At 33.7% G+C, this 20,493-nt stretch overlaps 1 protein-coding gene across 1 annotated transcript; it reads left to right on the plus strand.

Annotated features, from left to right (window-relative positions):
- The first annotated feature begins 17,350 nt into the window (after positions 1–17,350).
- LOC132611569 (protein MAIN-LIKE 2-like) lies at positions 17,351–18,061 on the plus strand. Its single transcript, XM_060325984.1, has 2 exons — positions 17,351–17,371; positions 17,414–18,061. Exons 1-2 carry the CDS (start codon positions 17,351–17,353, stop codon positions 18,059–18,061), a joined length of 669 nt encoding a protein of 222 aa, XP_060181967.1.
- The last annotated feature ends 2,432 nt before the right edge of the window (positions 18,062–20,493 follow it).

The following is a 20,493-nucleotide window of genomic DNA, read 5'->3' on the forward strand; positions in this document are numbered from 1 at the left end:
CTCATTTAGTCCTTTAGGAATTTCTCTGTTGATTTTGTGTTCGCGAAATTGTTTTCATTACAAAACTATCTAAACACTTAGTTGAACGAAAATGAATCTAGAGACCATAAAAACATAGCAAACACAAAATCAAGAGGCTTGAAAAAGTTATTTTCTTTTATTTAAATTTTAAATGATCATAGAAGATTATTTCCACAGTGGTTAAACAATTTCATAATATTTTTTTAAAAAAAAACCACTAAGTAAGACTCAGTGGGGTATTTTATGGATAATAATAGAAAATCAATATGTACAAAAGTCCACGAAATAAACCAAAGCAACAAAACCAAACATACACGCAGCCGACAAAACCACAACAAGCAACCCAAAATTAGGAAAGGAGAGACTAAGGAGCTCGTCAGAACTTCACCACCGGGTCAAGATACTGATTCCTCCGGCATGGAACCAAAATTTCGCACCCCTAAGCTCTCACCAGACCCCATGTATCCATATCCAAGCAGTTGATTCTCAAATAAATCAGATTTATCCCTTCGGAAACAGCCTCCCTATCTTCCGAGATAGGAGTAAGGTTTGCGTACATTTTACCCTCCCCAGACCCCACATTGTGGGATTTCACTGGGTATGTTATTGTTGTTGTTGCAGGTAAAACCCTTTTCCAATTGCTTAGATTTTCAATCTTGTCTTGCGGCAGTAAATTGGTGTAGACTAGCTCGAGAATCCATGACAATATTTTCGATATCTATGTCACATTAACTAGGGTAAAATTCATTTTTTTTTTCAAGTTTAATGAATTTGATCAAAAATAGTTGCCGTATACATTAGTTATTTATTACAAAGCTACTCCTACTTCAGTAAATAATCTTCACTGAAAAGTCTTCATAAATTTGAAGTCATCTATTGTAATTATTTTTGTTGCAATCAATGAAAATGTTAACAATATCTATGTCGCATTAAGGGTAAAATTTGATTCTTTTTTTTTTAAACTAATGAATTGGTCCACAATAGTTGTCGTATACATTTAGTTATTTATTACAAATCTATCCCTACTTCAACAAATGATCTTCACGGAAAAGTCGTACCAATCTTATGATAAATTTCATTAAATATTTTTTTTGTGGACGGTGCCCAAAACATAAACGATATGCAAAAAGAATCGATGAGATTATCTCCTTAAACATATTGATTGAAAAACTGTCAACTTAAAATTACACATAACTTTGTTCCAGGTAAGGGGCAAACAAAATCGTTTACAATATAAATACAAGAAAACTACATTGCAAATATCTTGTGTGCTATTCTCGTGTCACTTATGTGTAACTTTATGTATTGCAAACAACATAAAGCTGAAAAAGAATATGCGAAAAACTACCAAATCAATCGATCCACTAGAGAAACTATCGCCTAATATTGCGATTCAAATTAGATGAAACGGGTAAACATATCCTTTTACAATAAGAATTGAAGAAAATAACCTCACAAAAATCTCTCGTGTATTACAATCCACAAAAATATTTACAACCTCTACACAACATGAACTGGGTAAAATAATATTTCTTATGTTCCTTTTTTGTTGTTGTTTTAAACTAACAAATTTGGTCAAAAATAATTATTGTATTAAGAATGCATGTTATTTTTTTAACAAATTATCATTGTTTTTATAGATAATATTCACAAAGGAGTTGTACTTTTATGATTAATGCTATTAAATGTCTTTCTTGATGATTGTGTCAAAATCATAAACGACATATAAGTAAGAGTGAAAAGATTACCTCCTTGAATATATTGGTTGAGAAAATGTCAACATAAAATTACAGATAAATCTCATTAGAGGAAATGGGTAAAAAATCCATTACAATTTAAATAGAAGAAATTGACTATAAATAGATATGTTTTGTGTTATTTTTAGATCACTTATGCGTAAGTGTAATAATATAGATTCTTATAAAAAATATTAAAAAAAATTTATAAAAAAATACAAAATCAATCTATTAACTAGGGTAAACAACTAATACCTATCCTCCGGTCCATTTTTTATTTTGATTTTAAATTAATGAATTTGATCCAAAATAATTGTCTCATACATACTACAAAAAAAAAAGATAATTTGCGGAGATTGAAAGTTGCAATTTGTGGGGGTATTAGCCTCTTCTAATTGCTTGAGGAGGCTAAAACCCCCGCGACTTGCAACTTTTAACCTCCGTAAATTACTCATTTTTTTGTAGTGTACATTAGTTATTTATTAATAGTAGATAGGGATTTCAACCTGTGCGGGGTAGGGGCAGATGTAGCCAAGTGGATTAAGGCAGTGGATTGTGAATCCACCACGTGTGGTTTTATCCCTGTCGTTCGCCCATCAATAAAAATGGACCGTTTGTTTCGGAGACATAAGACACACCTATAAAGCATTTTTTCTGCAAGCCATCTCGAGGCTTTCAAACGCATCCAAGAAATTGGTATTCGATTGAAAGATAGAAAGCATAGATTTGCGTCGCCTGATTGCTGAAAGCAAATATAGAATGGTCGATCGTGAATTCTATGACGTTTTTAAGACCTCACTGATCAACCAACTACTTTCTAACTGATAATGAATGAAAATCTATCCTCGCTTCAATAAATAATCTTCACAAAAAGTTGTACCAATCTTATGATTAATGCTATTAAATATTCCTTTTTAATGATTGTGCTGAAGCATAAACGACATATAAAAAGAATTGATTAAATTACCTCCTTATGCATATTGGTTGAAAATATGTCAACACAAAATTACAGAGCTCGGAGCCAAAATGGGTATTTTTTGCATACATTGGACAAAAATGGTATGCTTTTTTTTTTATATACCAAAATGGGCAGTTCGTGCTTCAATCCACGAAATAGGTGATTTTTTTTTTTTTTTTTTTTACTTTTTTGCAATTCGTGGAGAAATAAATGAAAGAAACTTTTTTTTTTTTTGGCATTTCGTTGGATGATTCACGAAATAGCCCTTTTTTTTTTCAATTCTTGAAATTAAAGAAACAAACTGTTTTTTTTTTATTTTGTTTTTTTTTGCATTTCGCACCACAATTCACGAAATGCCATCTTTTTTTTTTTTTTTTTATCTCCTGAATAAAAAAGAAAGTAATTTGTAATTTTTTTTTTTTTTTTTGCATTTCGTGACACAAATCACGAAATAGATTTTTTTTTTTTGAAATACGTGAAATATAAATGAAAGAAACATTTTTTTTTTTGGCATTTCGTTGGATGATTCACGAAATAGCCCTTTTTTTTTTTTTCAAACAAACTGTTTTTTTTTTGTTTTTTGCATTTCGCACCACAATTCACGAAATGCCATCTTTTTTTATTTTATTTTTTTATCTCCTGAATAAATAAGAAAGTAATTTGTATTTTTTTTTTTTTTGCATTTCGTGACACAAATCACGAAATAGGTTTTTTTAGTTTTTTTTTTTTGAAATACGTGAAATATAAATGAAAGAAACATTTTTTTTTTTTTGGCATTTCGTTGGATGATTCACGAAATAGACATTTTTTTTTTTTTGCCATTCTTGAAATTAAAGAAAGAAACTGTTTTTCTTTTTATTTTGTTTTGCATTTCGTACCACATTTCACGAAATAGCCTTATTTTTTTTTTTTAATTTCGTGAATATTAATTAACTTTTTTTTTTTAGCATTTCGTGACATAGTCAACGAAATGGGGGGGGGGGGGGGGGGGGTTAATCACGAAATAGCCTTTTTTATTTTTTTTAATTTAGTGCATATTAATTAACTTACCTGTTTTTTTTTTTTAGCATTTCGTGAAATAGTCAACGAAATGGGTGCTTTTTTTTTTTTTTTTTTTTTTTTGTATTTCTTGAATAAAAAATTATATTTTTTTTTTGCATTTCGTGTATTAAAAAACGAAATAGGATAATGTTTTTTTATTTCTTTCATATAAAAAGGAAATTAGAAAATATATATATATTTTTTTTGCATTTCGTGTATTAATGAACGAAATAGGTTTATTTTTTTAATTTTTTTTTTGTATTTCGTGTATTAATGAAGGAAACTGATTTTTTTTTTTTTTTTGCATTTCGTAATCTAATGAAAGAAATTGGTTTTTTTTTTTTTTGTATTTCGTGAATAAAAAAGCGAAATAGGAAATTATATATATATATATATATATATATATATATTTTGCATTTCGTGTATTAAAAAATGAAATAGGAAAATAATTTTAAAATAGGAATACATATCTTTGAATACTTGTCAAAATAATATCTTTTACATTTCGTGACTTAATTTGCGAAATTTTTTACTTTTCTTCATTTATAAATATTGTCCTATCTTTACTTATGGTATATCCTTAGTCTTTCAATTTTCTTTTATCCATCTCATATCTTTAATCTATTGTTTTCTTTTATCTGTTTCATATCCTTCAACTTTTATTTTTTCTCTCATATATTTCATAAAAGATGACGGAAACTCATGTTAAAGTGTATTTATTTTGGGGTGGTGAAGTTGTGTATGAAGCTGGTTCGGTTAGATACAACCGTGGTCCTGAAATAGGGCAAAGGTTTCCAATTTCCCTAAAATATGATCGTCTACAACGCGTCTTAAGGAGTAAAATGTTCGTAAATGATCCTGAACTATCGGTGGTTATAACCGGACGATGTCCAAGTTCATTTACAGCCGATGGTTCACCAATTTATGGTGAGATGCCAATTACGGACGATGAATCTTTATCGTCATTTCTTCGTTGTCCTGAGATTTTTAAAAATCACATATGCATAGCGGCGCTTGACATGTATGCTACAGTTCAACGCTCTACCCAGGTTGAAGTACCGACCGACAATGAGTTCGATTTTGGAGGTACTACCTATCTCCCAAGTTTGAATATTGGTTTTTCAAGGGGTGTAGTTCAACAACAAACAATTGTAGGATTTGGTAGTCAGTCAAATGATACAACTAATTATGGTACACAGTATGATGGTATGGCTTCAACGCATGATCATAACTTTGATTGGAGTGGACAGAATCGGGAGACGGGTGGACCAAATAATGCTACTATGCAGTTGCATAATTTGAATTGTAATGTACGCCACCCTTCATATCCTGGTCCAAGTGAATTGGACAGTGATAGGTAAATATAATCTTATTTTATTCACTTTATTCATGGATTGTATAATTGTATTTGACTCGTAAATTCTATGAATTTTTCTTATTTATAGGCATAACGATTTTGAAGATAACCCCACATTGACTCAACTCACACAAATTGTGAGAAATAACGATTTAGCTAATGATATAATAAATGAGTTGGATAGCGATAGTCCATTAGATCATGACGGGACGGACGATGATCAATCGTCTGCTGACGGTGACAATTCTGATGAAGATGTTGCGGCCCCTAGTAATGTTAGTGATAATTATCATTCAAATGTGATCCCATATTTGGATAATACAGAAGAAGTAGAACCGGAAGATTTTGCATACATGAGAGATAACGGGTCTGTTCGGGCTGCACTTTGGAATTCTAGTAATCCTAAAGTTATCAAATCAGGTTAGTTTCGTGCGACTAATTTTTGTAATAATATATTATTTTTGAATTTTGTGATTTTTATTGGTGTAATTAGGAGTTGATATTTTTTCTTGGACATGTAAATAGGTATGTTATTTCACAGCAAGAAGCAAATGAAAGGTGCAGTGAGGCTCTATAATATATCTCACAAAAAAGAATATAAAACAGATCAAGCCAAAGGTACATTTTGGAAGGTTATTTGCAAGCGGCATGAGGAAGGTTGTAGTTGGATGATCCGTTTTTCGTTGATCGGAAGTGGTATGTGGAAAGCAGGAAAAATGATTGAGCCACATAATTGTGATACGGATGATTATACAGACGATCATTTCAATTTGAATAGCAACATGATTGCTACTTCGTTGATACCATATGTTATGATCAATGCACAAATCAGTATTAAGTTTGTTCAGGAAACTATAAAAGGCATCCATCACTATACTTCTAGTTATAGAAAAGCGCAAAAAGGGCGTAAGAAAGCTTTTGAGATGGTGTATGGTGATTCCGAAGGTTCTTTTAGGGCATTGCCTCGATACATGGCTGCCCTAGAACATTTCAATCCGGGCACTATTGTTGAGTGGACACACGAGTCAACTACAATGCAAGGCGAACACATCTTCAAGTATCTTTTCTGGGCCTTTAAACCAAGTATCGATGGATTCAAAAGTTGCAGGCCGGTCATCTCAATAGATGGCACCCATGTCTATGGTAAGTATGAGATGAAATTGTTGATTGCTGTTGGCATTGATGCAAACAGAAATATTTTTCCACTTGCATATGCTATAGTAGCACGTGAGACCTATGAGTCATGGACTTGGTTTCTCAGTTTATTATGGAGACATGTTGTTTGTCATAGAAAAGGCATTGGACTAATTTCTGACCGTCACCAAGGGATCTTGCAATGTGTAATGACACATGAATGGTTACAGCCACTGTTGACACCCAATTTTGTCCCGCCTCTCTTCCAAAATACCTATTTATGCTCCTAACATTTTGTGGAAAATTAAAAAATATATATATATTGGATTTACTATGATTATTAGCCTTTTATCAAAATCGGGGCTTCATTATTATATTTCAGTTACTTATTATTATTATTATTATTATTATTATTAATATTATTATTATTATTATTATTATTATTATTCACAATTTTTATCATTTCAGTATTTTACCAGCTTACGCACACGCATCGCATTTATCTTTGCATAATTAAATAATAGTATTTTATTTTACTGTGAATTTTTAAAAAATATTATTGCACGACTATTATAACATCATATAATTTTATTACCCGAGTTCTAATAATTACACATTTTGGTATTATGTGATATTATGTCATTCTCAGTACATCGTTAATCAAAATGAGTCTCTTATTTAAATATTGGAAGACAAACTGTTCCTTACACGCAGTCCGTATTTCGACTTACCGAATCCCAAATTAAAGTCCGATTAACTCCTAATATCTTTTGGACTAGCCCATATCTTTTATCTCAATTTTTAAACCCAGTCTATGTTTTTAATTTTAGCCCATTCTCAATACTCAGTCCAAAAATGGACCCAGTCCAAAAAATACCGGGTCCGACCCGCATCAGCTCCAACATAAGGGAAACCCCTAGGGTTTCCCTTTATTCTTTTACTCCTTACGCCGCCTCCCCCCCCCCTTTTTTTCTCTCCTTTCTCTTCTCGCCTTCATCATCTCATCACCCCCACCACCGCCGTTTGCCCGCCGCTCCTCTTCCCTTTTCCCCACCACCGCCGCCTACACCCCACTCCCACGCTCCTCGTCCCCACCTCGCCGACGACCCCCACACCGCTACCCCACCACGCTCCTCTTCCTTTTTCCCCCGCTCCTCTCCCCCTGTTTTTTCTTCAACACAAAAGAACCCCCCAAATCCCCATAAATAGTAGAGAAGGATCACAGTTCCTAAACCCAAAAAAAACCCCCCCTATTTTGTAGCTTTTTTTTTGAATCACAGAATCCCCTGAAAAATTAAGGTTCTGAAACAAATTTTTGAAACCCTGAAAATCTCTAAGATATAAGTTCTTTTAGTCGCCTATAATTCCTTAAAACACGATTTCTATTAGCGGTTATAATCTCGTTTGTTGTCGACTCAACATACTACATCAATTTTGTTTTGTTTACCTTGGTGTTGTTGCGAATCTGAGCATCACAAGCTCGGATTTGGTAGTGTTCGAGTGTAGATCGAAGATTCGCACCCACTTCGCTGCACCCGGAAAAGGTCCGTAATTCTCCTTTTACCTCGCATTCTTCGTTTCAGTTCTGTTTGGTTCCTGCTTGTATATGACTTAAAATTGAATTTTGTGGATGATATGTTCAGTCTCTTTTTAATTTTGGCATGTTAGGAAACTAAAGTAACTATTGCACTCACGCTTTTTCCCTTTTATTCTGTGAGTATGTTGTATTTAGGCCATATTATATGTGTTATAGATTAATCTAAGTATTGACTGAGCGCATACCCGCTGAAGTCTATTCCAAGTATATTTATTCGCTTTAAGTTGTGTTTTATTCTTCGCTGAAGTCTGAATATCAAGGTAGAGAAGTGATTTGTGTGTTCGATTTGACATTTTAGAGTCAAATTTGTCGTCGATATTCATTTTTCTCTTCACTCTTGTACATTCTATGTTTCTAAAATATTTTTAAGCATATCTTAGGTAACTTGATGTTCAGCATTTTCCTTTGCTTCTTTTTGAATCACTTCCATGATCTTAGCAAATATGTGTTTCTGTGTGGTTGAGTGCTCTTAGATTAAGCATGTTTAAAGTAAGATGAAATGCTAATATGAAATGTGGCCTGACTTAATGGTCTTAGAGTGTGGTTCCTCCCTGAAGCCGCCTTTTATGTCTTTATTTATGTGGATGTGCCAAATCTTGACTCGAGTTGTGCTCTCAAATGGTTTTCTTGCCAGAAATTTTCCTATATTGGTTCTGTTAAGCTTAAGGTTTGATGGCCACTCTTTAAGTTCATTTTAGGGCATATTGTGTTTAATTGGAATCTTTACTTTCCTGGAAGATATCTTGTAAGAATGTTTGTGTAGATACCTTTTAACAAGCCAAATTTCCTGCCTTTAAAAGTAATAATTTCTTTCTTTGAGTTAGAAATTTATTATAGAGGCAAGTTTAACATTTTAAAAAAAATGAGTGTCAGAGAATCAATTTTCCCTATAAGAACTTCTTTAACAATAAGCTTTGAATAATAAAAAGGGATAACAAGTCTTGAGAGTCATGTAGGTTTGAAATACCCATATGAGAAATTTAGTTCTCTGTTGAAATTTTCAAATGGTCTGATTCATAACTTATTGAGGGCCTCATATCAGTCTGTTTTATTTATTAAGGGTTAGTAATTGTCAAGTTTAACTGCTGATTACATTTGTGTGTGAAAAGTTTGTCGAATGATTGGTCTAGAAGAGATCATTAGTTCACCAGTTCAGCTGTGTTCCTGCCTCTGTTTGGAATCCTTGAATCATGACAGTCCTTTTGCTAGTTCTGTAATTTCAATTACATGTGATTTGTTTCCAATATGTTAGAATGTGGCTGGAAACATCTCTAAATGTTGTCTGAATCTTGCATATCTCTCCGCACATGCCATGAACTGCTTGCCTTCTCACTCTGACTGTTGCTTGACTATGCCAACCCATGCTTACTGATTCTCCTTGGTTTCTACATGACATCCCTTCCTCTTTTGACATGTCTCTTGGCTTGCTTCTACTTCCCTGCTCATTCCCTTGGCTGTTATCACTACTGCTGCCTGCCCTATACGATTTCTAGTCCTTCCCTCTCTTAAATTATAAACTTCATGAGTTTGGATACTGTTATTTTTTACGGCAAAATCTTGGAACAGTTGTGCATACTTCACGCCTGGCTATGCTTGGCTTCCCCCCTCTGTATTCGATTTCATCATGGTCACACCTGTATCATAATAATCCTGTTTCGGGTTTTGTATTCACTTGCTGGTTTTGAAAAAAAAATGAAGCTTCCTATGTGTGTTTGCCTAAACTACTTGCCTGTGTCTATTTGGCACTTGAGCCAACTTAAGATGCAGAATGATTTCATATAAAAAAATAATAATGTGTGTCTTCGTAGATCTTTATTCTGTCTCTGTTTGTCAACACTAGCCTGTGTGCTTATCTGATTTAAGCTTCCTTTTATGAAGTAGGTATATCATGTCCAGCTCTGTCCCTCTTTATATATGAACTTGGATAAGCATAAAGCTAAAAGGGCTCTGTAGTTACCATAATATATCAGATGACTGAAAGTCCGATCTTGTGTTTGGTCTGGGTCATGTTTAGTTTGTCAAAGTTGCCTGTGTTTCCAAGTTTAGCATGACTAATTGTTTGGTTATCTCAAATACATTGCATAAAATTACTAAAGTATAACACCTTCTCTAAAGGTAGTTTTAAGTTCCCTTACTCCTTGGAGCCATTCATGTCCTTTTTTTGTGTGGTCTTCTATCACCCTGCAAACTACCATAGTGTTACGACTGCTCCTGTTGTGCTGCCTATCTGTTTGGGCTATAATATCTGTTGATTGAAACCATGGTTATGCTCGTAAGAATCTCCTATGCTGCTGTTCTGTTTCTGCCATTGTGTCAGTCCTTTGTTAACTATTAGCTGTTGTAATATAATATCCTTTGTTCTGTTTGACACATTTCTGGGCCCATCCTCTCTTCATGGCTGTTTCAGCTCTGTGCATATTATATTGGATTACTTTTGTTTGTTATATGGGCCTCGTTGTACATGCCATATGATCTTACATGGCATAAATGTCGGCTGCAAGCTCTCGTTTGAGGCTTGAATATTGTTTCTCTGAATCTCCTTTTTTTGTATATATGTGCTAATTCAAGCTCAATACTTAATATTTTGTTTAGGCCCCAGTCTTTGATTATACTCTAATCCTTTTCCTTTCATTTTTTATGCATGAACATCGCATACGAGTCCGAGGGACTCGTTCTTCTTCCGCATTCGGTGCGTAATCTCCTCGAGTCATTTCCATCAATTCTGCCGTAACAAAGAAAAGAAATAGAAAACCAAGTTCTGGGCCAAAGCCCAATAGACAACAGCAGCAGATCAACAGTCCTAAAATAGGCTGAGCCCATTTAATATCACTCGCTCCTTTATTTCAGTTTATGCATTTGATTTGTATTGGTGCAACTAATACTTTGTTATTTCCTTAACTTAGATGAACCTTAGTAAATTAGTGGGGTTAGTTTTTAATATTGGGTAGTTTAGTTTAAGGAAGATTAACCATTAATCCCATAAGTTATGCTTTTCTTCTCATGCTTTTATCTTATTTGAAATAATCAATTTGCAAAATGACATGATTATATATTTTAAGTAAAGGGAATCATATTTTATCATAAACGTTTCATAGCGTCACGAATACGCAATTATCAGTATATTTTTATAGATAACCTTTTCAAATTTGAATCAATCATGCATATTTTAGCTAAGCATAATTATCATAGTTAATAAGAAAATGATAAAGAAAATTCACTTCCTTCTTAATCCTATTCATAATCTTAGATTTTTCTACATTGCTATAATCAAATAATACGATTTATTCAAAGCTTAAAATTGCTAAATTCTTTTTCTCAAAAGCTATTATTTATAGGCAAAATATCATAATTTCATACAAGTCTTATCTTGAATAGCATTTATTATATTTTTCATATGAAGTCTTAGTAACATTCAAGCTTTGTTTTAAATAGCATTTCAAATCCTCTTTTATACAAGTTGTTATGCTTTTCTACAAGTATTATTTTAAATAGCATTATTTATTTCTTTCATTTAAAGTCTAAGTCATATTTATAAGTCTTATTTTTAAGTAGTATTTAAAGTCCTCTTTTGTGCAAATTATTTTATCTTCCATAAATCTTAACTAACATTACTTTCCTTTAAGACCCAAGCAATACCTGTAAGTCATTTTAAAATTTGAACATTGTATCTCACCCTATTTAATTAACCTAAGTTGGTCGGATAACCGTAAGTTAACGGATTCTAAAGGATGCCTAACCCCTTCCCTTTAGGATAATATAGAGCCCTTACCTAGAATCACACTGGTTAAGCAGACTATTAATTAAGGTTTAGTTTTAACTTTGCCTTTAGTTAACATCTAGGTGTCCTAATTCACCGTTAAATTAATTAGGTGGCGACTCCTTAAAATAAATAAACAAAAATAGGAATCTCCAATATGTTGCACTCCTAATTTTGACTCCGGGTTAAAATGGGGTGCGACAGCCACCCACCACACATCATAGATTTTGGGTTCGACATTTAAAAAGCAACTTTAACAAAAAGTTTCTTAACTCTGATCTTGAGAAGCTAATGTGGTTGGCTGCTACAGAGCACCAGAAGAAGAAATACCAAATGAGGATGCAACAAATCAAAACTTTGTCACCTGCAGCGCATATGTGGTTGATAACGTCCAAATACACTCCTCAAAGAGAAAGTGTACACGGTCGTATGCAATATATTTACCCAACTATGAGTCGGGGTCGATCCCACAGGGAACAATATGCTAGGCGATTAAGAAAGTAAGGAACTTTCACCAACTACGCTAAAGCCAAACGATAGGTAATATTTTGGTTTTTGAGAAAATTATGACTAATGCGGAAATGTAAACTAACCTAGAAAGCAAGTAAAATGATCAATGGCCACAAGTTTGGATAATAGGAAATTACACTCAAGTAACGATCCAACGTATTTTATGATTTTACAACTAAGAGCGGGTTTGTGTCAATAGATAATGATTTCTCAAATCTCATTGAAAGTCTTCCAACCAAATCAATGAATTTCACTCTAAGCTTTTCCAAGCCTTAGAGTGTGATATTAGGCACAATCAATTTAACCTCAAGTAACTATCCTCTTCCGAGCTCAAGTTATTAGATGAGTTTAATGACCCAAATTCTTGTTAATTAATCTTTCCCAACCTAGATTTTCTCTTCCAAGCTCAATCTAAGTAAATGGGTGAGTCCTAGGGTTAGCTAATCCCTTTGGAAACATTCAAGAACGAGATTAATTAAATCAACAAAGACCCACTTCAATAGCAATAAAAATCATTCAATACATAAGCAAAACAAGCGTTTTAATCCAAACTTTAATCAAGAATACTTTCATAAACGAAATTCAAGTCTAGAAATGAAATACTACACACTAAAATATTCAATACAAAACAAGGAATTGAAGAAAGGTTTAAGAATTATCTCATTAAAGTGCTCCAATCTTCTCTTCCAATTGTGTAGGTGAAACCCTAGCCTCCAAAACTTGCAAAATGACCAAAGATGGAAAATGTTTTGCCCTAGCCTCTCTTTTGTAGCTCCCCCCAATTTTTCCAAGTTCAAAAAATGTCAAAATCTGCCCCCATATTTCTGTTTTTGCAATTCTGCCCGTTTGTTTGCAAAACTGTCCACTTTTGACAGTTTTGCAAATCTGTCCCGTTTTTGCAAAACTGTCCAGTTTTGACAGTTTTGCAAAATGGTCCAGTTTGGCCTCTTTTTGACTTTCTTTTCACTTGGTTTCTTCCGATCACTCATTTCAGCTACTTGGCTTGTTTTGCTCTATTTTGCTCTATCTCCGTTATGCTCTCCGGGCATCTTTTCCTACAAAACAACATAAAAACACAAAAAGTAACAACAAAAGTGCTTAAGGAGTCACAAAAGCTTAAGGAATTAGCGTCGAATATCGCGTAATTTCACGACTCATTAGTGGTTAAGCGAGCTTCCGAAGGAAAAATGGACATTGTATAAGGACGGTGGTTATAGGTGGGGGGCTATGACGACAAATGTCTCTGAGTCTTACAACGGTTTATTGAAGAAAGCCCGTGGATTGCCTGTTACTGCCATGGTTCGCTTGACCTTTAAAAATCTTGTTGATCATTTTGTTAAAAGAAGCGCCATTGCTGCTCTGCTAATGGTAAATAAGAAGACTTGGCCGCCCAGTGTTGATAAAAAGTTCCATGAATATTGGGATAGGGCCGCTATGCACACTGATATGATGAACTATAACATTGTGACTGGGGTCTTCGAGATTCTGACATTTGCACACGAAGGTAAGGGTGGAAATGTCCATAAAGTCTCTGACAATGGAAAAAAATGTTCGTGTGGGAAATGGAAAAACTACCACATGCCATGTTCCCATGCAATTAAATTCTGTCGGATCCGTAAAATTCAGCCTAAGGACTATGTTAGCAAGTACTACAGTTGTAGGTATTACAAGCAAACATACAGTGGAAAGTTTTCTCCCTTGGGTGATGAGGCATATTGGCCTGCAAGTCCCTTCTGTTTAATTGCAAACACTGCATACGAGCGAACTTCTGGAGCCCAGAGAACAACTAGAAGGAGGAATGAAATGGATATTGCTCCTGCTCGCATGGCTAGGAGGTGTGGAACTTGCAGGCAAACCGGTCATAACAAAAATCGTTGCCCCAATCGTACTCAGTAGTTGTTGTTGCTTGTTTACTGTTAAGTTTTTTCATGAGTTCTATGTTATTGTTATTTTATGTAATCTTTGTTATCTTATGTAATCTTCAATAATATGTTGTCGTCCTTACTTTAAAATATAAACGGTTCGTATTGTAGAGTTTAATTTTGTCTTTAATTTAACAGTTATTGTTGGATAGAACTTACACCACACTTTATTGAATGAACATAAAATTACATTATAATTGAAAATTAAAAAACATAACACATAGTTGGTCTAAGGGAGTTCGTTAGGCATGTCATCATCCGATTTGTAAAGTTCGTGTGCTAAAACAGTCGCTCTTTCATGTTCTGTTAGCGTTCGATTTGTTGCTGCAGCTTGTTCTTCAGCGAGCTTAAGGATATAGTACCTACAACGTCTCACCAACATCCTATTATTCTCCCATTCACGGCGTAATCCGCAGTATAACTCACATGGATCTGATTTTTTTAGCATCCGAAAATCATCCTCTCGTTCGTCAAGCATGTGCGGGTTATACATGTCCATCTCAAAATCATATGGATCCCATGTTCCCCAGTCGCTGTTGGGTGACTCTGAACTGGAGCTATCATTTCTGTTTTCCGGGAATGCCCAAGCAAAAGGTGAGGAAGAGCTTCCAGGAGTGTTCTCTTTTTTGTTCGACATTTTTTGGATAGTAAATGGATTTTTAAGTCTCAGTCGAAGATTTTGGATAATTTGCGAAATGCAAAATAAAAAAAAATGGCTCTTGCTTGTAAACGCTCACCTGAAGATAACAATGACCGGTTAGAGTTATTTATAATGTAAATTTTATTGCATTTCGTTGCATATGCACCGAAAATGTAAAATAAAGAATTGGAGTAATCCAAGTTTATAAATAACTTTTCGTCATTGACTTGTCAAATTTAAGTTTTTTATATGATGATGCTGACCTTGCGAAATGCAAGGATAAAAAATTGTCAGAAGCTTGTCAATAGCTTTCAAATTTTTTTTTTTTTACTTGGAAATTATTTCTTTTCTTTTTACATGAACAAGTCAAATCCAATTTTTTTTAAGAATCTTGTCAGAAGCATTGTTGCAGTTATCTTTTTCCAAGCTTTTATATTTCGTTACATACTTTGCGAAATGCAAATCTAAATAATTAGACAAGTCAGAAGCTAAAAAGGAAGCTATTTAGTAGGTTTCAATTCATTTTAAGAATCTTGGCAGAAGCATTGTTGCAGTTATCTTTTTCCAAGCTTTTATATTTCGTTACATACTTTGCGAAATGCAAATCTAAATAATTAGACAAGTCAGAAGCTAAAAAGGAAGCTATTTAGTAGGTTTCAATTCATTTTAAGAATCTTGACAGAAGCATTGTACACTTATTTAATTTTCTCCAAGCATTATTGCATCCGTTCAGAAGAAGCTAAAAAGGAAGCTAGTTAGTAGCTTTCAATTCATTTTAAGAATCTTGGCAGAAGCATTGTACACTTATTTAATTTTCTCCAAGCATTATTGCATCCGTTCAGAAGAAGCTAAAAAGGAAGCTATTTAGTAGCTTTTAATTCATTTTAAGAATCTTGGCAGAAGCATTGTACACTTTAACAATTTTCTCCAAGCATTATTGCATCCTTCAGAAGAAGCTAAAAAGGAAGTTATTTAGTAGGTTTATTGTACACTTTAAGAATTATGTCCAAGCACTGTTGCATCCTTCAGAACAAGCTAAAAAGGAAGCTATTTAGTAGGTTTATTGTACACTTTAAGAATTATGTCCAAGCATTGTTGCATCCTTCAGAACAAGCTAAAAAGGAAGCTATTTAGTAGGTTTATTGTACACTTTAAGAATTATGTCCAAGCATTGTTGCATCCTTCAGAACAAGCTAAAAAGGAAGCTATTTAGTAGGTTTATTGTACACTTTAAGAATTATGTCCAAGCATTGTTGCATCCTTCAGAACAAGCTAAAAAGGAAGCTATTTAGTAGGTTTATTGTACACTTTAAGAATTATGTCCAAGCATTGTTGCATCCTTCAGAACAAGCTAAAAAGGAAGCTATTTAGTAGGTTTTGTACACTTTAAGAATTATTGTTGTTATATATCTTTTATATTTCGTTGCATACTTTGCGAAATGCAGGGACAATTTTTTTAGCATGGGCAAGTCAAATCCCAATTTTTTTTACACGGATTCCTTGGTCTTGACAGTTGAAAGAGCTAACATTTTCTTACAATTGCATTCATCCAATTTATAAACAATTGGACTACCTCTATTCTCCATTCTCCCTTCTCCATTTTCCGTTCTTCCTCTACCTCCATTATTTCTCTTCTTCTGTTCTTGATTCTTTGCTTCTTCTTCTACTAATCCTATCACAAGGATTTCTCAACTTTTTCTCCATAATCTTCTTCAAATTGAGGTAATTTATTAATTTTATAAGTTTTTACATATATTTTTTGATTTAGTCATTATAAATTAGTTCACATTTATTTTTTTGATTTATTTATATGTTATACTTAGTGTAGTAGACTATAATAAACAAAACAAAAGTTACAAGTTTAATTAATCAATAGTTGGTAATTTCAGTCGTTGCTTCAATTAAAAAAAGCTTTTAAAATATGTTAGTAGAGTTTATTGGTCAACGAACTACAATTAAAATACTTAAAAAATCGTTGAAGCTACTGATTAAAAAGGTATAAATTTATATTATAAAATGTTCTTTTAGTTAGTCATTTTCATAGAACAACAGTTAAAAAAAAGATGAAAAAATTGTGAGGAAAGTAAGATTGTTAAATATAACATAAAGATATTTGTATCATTTGTTGGGTCATTTTCTATGTTCAAATTGTGAGTAGTCGTTGGAGATTATTTTCTATTGATAAGCATGAAGAATTTTTAATTTTCAAATTAAAAGTATAAGATCAAGAAACTGTGAGGAAGTTGGAGTTGTTTTTGAAGCTAATAGACAAAAATAGCATGTCCTTTTTTTTAATACCAAAATGGGTATTTCGTTGGATAACTGACGAAATACTATTCCGATCCGTTAAAGAAAATATATATTTTCCTTGCATCCCCTCTCCAGTCATATGCTTTGTTTTAAATAGAAAAGAAGTAGTTATATGTAAGATGAATACTATTATGACAATTAATTATGAGCTTAACCAAAAGTTTAATTACATTTCGTTCACCACATAGGGAACTGCAATTATTTTTTGACAGTTGTACTCTTATTAAATTTTTTTTCTTTTCTCACGTGATAATATATCTTATAGATTGACCTCTATTGACTTTCCTATTGAATATATAGTAAACAATTCTGTAATGTGTTGTCCATTATTCTAATAGCAGTGGCTTGGTGTTGCAATGTTATAGATATGGATCGCCCCAAAGTCACTGTACATCCAGGTCCATAAAACTATGATTTATTAATACTCCAGCATGAGCATCAATCCCAGGCTGTGTGGGATGGAACATTGACTGGAAAGAACGCGTGTTTAACTGTACGTCGTGCGGATCATGAATTCTGGAATCACGTGAGGCAATACCCTTTACATAATCGCATCCTTAATTACTTTGAGAGGTGTGGATTTGGGGGAGTTTTAGCAGTAGGTAATGTGCAGTATGATGAAGGAATCATCACTGCACTTATTGAGAGATGGCGTCCAGAGACGCATACATTTCATATGCGGACTGACGAATGTACTATCACACTGCAGGATGTCGAAGTGTTATATGGCATTCCCGTGGATGGCCACCCATTGGTGCAGAGAAATGTTAAAGATATAACTAAATCAAGGTGGCGGGAATTGATGTACGACCTTACTGGTTGGTTGCCCGGAGAAGAAGCAATTATAGGTCATAGCATATTGGTAATAACACAATTATCTAATCATTTGGAAACCTTGATTGCCAATAATGATATTATTGATGAACACACTGATGAGGCTGAGGTACAAAAGAGGGTCAGGTTGTACCTGCTTTGGTTGATTGGTGGCAATATATTCCCTGATAATAGTGGTTCAAAGCTTAGTTTACACTTTTTGCTTGACATAGTAGACCTTGATGCAATAGGCGGAAAAGCTTGAGGAGCAGCAGCATTATCATACTTGTACAGCTGTTTATGCCGTGCTTCGATGGCCAATAGCCGTGATGTTTGTGGATTTATTGCTTTGTTACAGGTACGTGAATTTCAATAATATATTGCTATTTTCATGTGTATTTTCGGGTTATTTTAATTAATTCAAAAAATATTTATATAGTTAAATTTACTTATACAGGTTTGGGCTTGGGAGCGAATAATCCCGATGCAGCCATTACTTCGTCCCCCAAGAGTAAACGAACGAGATATTGTATTTGCGCAGAAGTGGACTCGTCGTGGAGTTCGTGAAAGCGAGGCACGAGCTATGCTAGTAGTTTGTAGGGATGTTTTAGACAACCTAACTGATAATCAGGTATTTTTCCTTTTAAATTTTTTTGATAAGAAATGTGAAAAATATAACAACAACAGAGTTTTTATAGATTTGTTGATTTTTTGCTTAATCGTACTATGATAATGGGTTAATTTTATTTTAATTTGTTATAGCTAATTTGCTACAACTTGCTACTTATTGTGATATTTTTTAGATCCCATTTATTCTTTTAGCATAATTAGTATTTTGTCTAGGTTTGTTTTAATGACTAGAAGGTTACTAAAGTATTTTATTTTGTTTTTATTTCCATCAAAATTCATTATGGAATTTTCAAGTTAGCCTGTTCTTGTTATGCTTTGGAACTGAATAAAAAAGAAAGTACTCCTAGCAAGGATTTGGTCATGATACGCTTTATACTATTGAGTATTTTTTATTCTTCATTTGCAAGGTTTGGAAATGATGAAATTTTGTGTATTTAGAAGGAAGGAAATTGCTTGAATGTTCTAATCTTTACTTAACTGAAAATGCATAATTGATGTTTGTTGTAATGAGAAAATTTATAATTTGTAGTATAAATTATAAATGACTGTATAATATTTTTGCTATCGTAGTTTGTGTGGGAGCCTTATACACAGGCCATCAATGAAGGACTTCCGGAGTGGTGCCGACGTGGTCAAGACATTTGGATGGTGCAGTTGCCACTCATTTGTGGGATTTACCGAGAGTGGCACATGGCTGGTCGGGTCAACAGACAATTTGGTAAGGAGCTGTTTGTTCCGGGACCAATCCCCCCACATAGACCATTTCATTTTGCACTGGACAAGCGATTTAAGATAAGTCAGGAGATGTGGCAAAAATTTCAGGAAGCTGAATATTTGTGGGAACGCCGTCGGGAACTAATAGTTGAAGCTCCATATACTACTGTAGCTCCCGGACCGAATTATGAATATTTTAAATGGTACCGTAAGTACTCCCGCACCTTGATAGGAAATCCAGAACGTACCGTGGATAGGGGATACCAACACCTCGCAGGGAGGCATGAAGCACTGGTACGTAACTTTTGGTGCATGTCAAGTTAAATAGACAGTTAATGATGTACTATATAGTTTTCTAACATTTGAGTAGAAACAAAATTACTGGTAGTACTAATTTATATATCTTGAAAAATAGTCTAAGAATTTGACATACTACACTCATCCAATGCCAGTATTCAGGCAAATTTCCCATGAAAATCTTAACCTAGGTGCTTCGATTTTTATACTTTATCTCTTTTGTTATTTAGCAAAAAGACTGTATAATAATAAATTGACCATGATTATGAAAGTAATTTAATTATATTTTCTAACTAAATCATCATATAAAGGATTTGGAACTGATTTACATGCAAATACACGTGTATCATATGTATTAAATATTATAGTAATAGTAATAACTATATCGTATATGATACACATTAATTTCTTTTTGCCAATCAGTGGCTTTCTTACGTCACTGTTTGTTATATATTTTTTTGTAGGCTCGTGGAATTCATGGAGTTAGACATTTGGCTTATAGTGTTCAGGAAAGTCTGTTAGAGTGGCCTTCAGATTCTCAAGGTATGAATGCATTGATGCAAAGGTTTATTAACATGTCGACTGAGTCTCTGAATGCTGCTGCAATGGGGACGAGGTTGACATTTGATCCCGATTATATACCACCAGCAGTTTATGAGGCACCGCCTAAGTTGCCAACTGGTCTTCGGGATCGTGCAAATGTACGTCGTGCTCCACGGGGTCGAGGTCAGGTGGTGCACCAGCTTATTGATGATGATGATGATGATGATTGTCACACCCCATTTTTTACCCGGAGGTTAATGTAAAAGTATGACGTATTGGTGATTCCTATTTTTGTTTGTTTATTTTAAGGAGTCGCCACCTAATTATTTATGGTGAATTAGGACACCTGAAGTTTATTAAAGTTATGTTTAAAGTTAACTCTGTTTAAGATCTACGAAACTTAAGATTCTAGGTAAGGGTTCAATTAATCTAAAGGGGAGGTATTAGGCATCCTTTAAGACCCATTAACAATGGTTAACCGACCGGACTAAAATTTAATTAGGCTAAGAGTAT

This window comes from Lycium barbarum, chromosome 9 (assembly GCF_019175385.1).
Source record: "Lycium barbarum isolate Lr01 chromosome 9, ASM1917538v2, whole genome shotgun sequence".
Lineage (NCBI taxonomy): Eukaryota > Viridiplantae > Streptophyta > Magnoliopsida > Solanales > Solanaceae > Lycium > Lycium barbarum.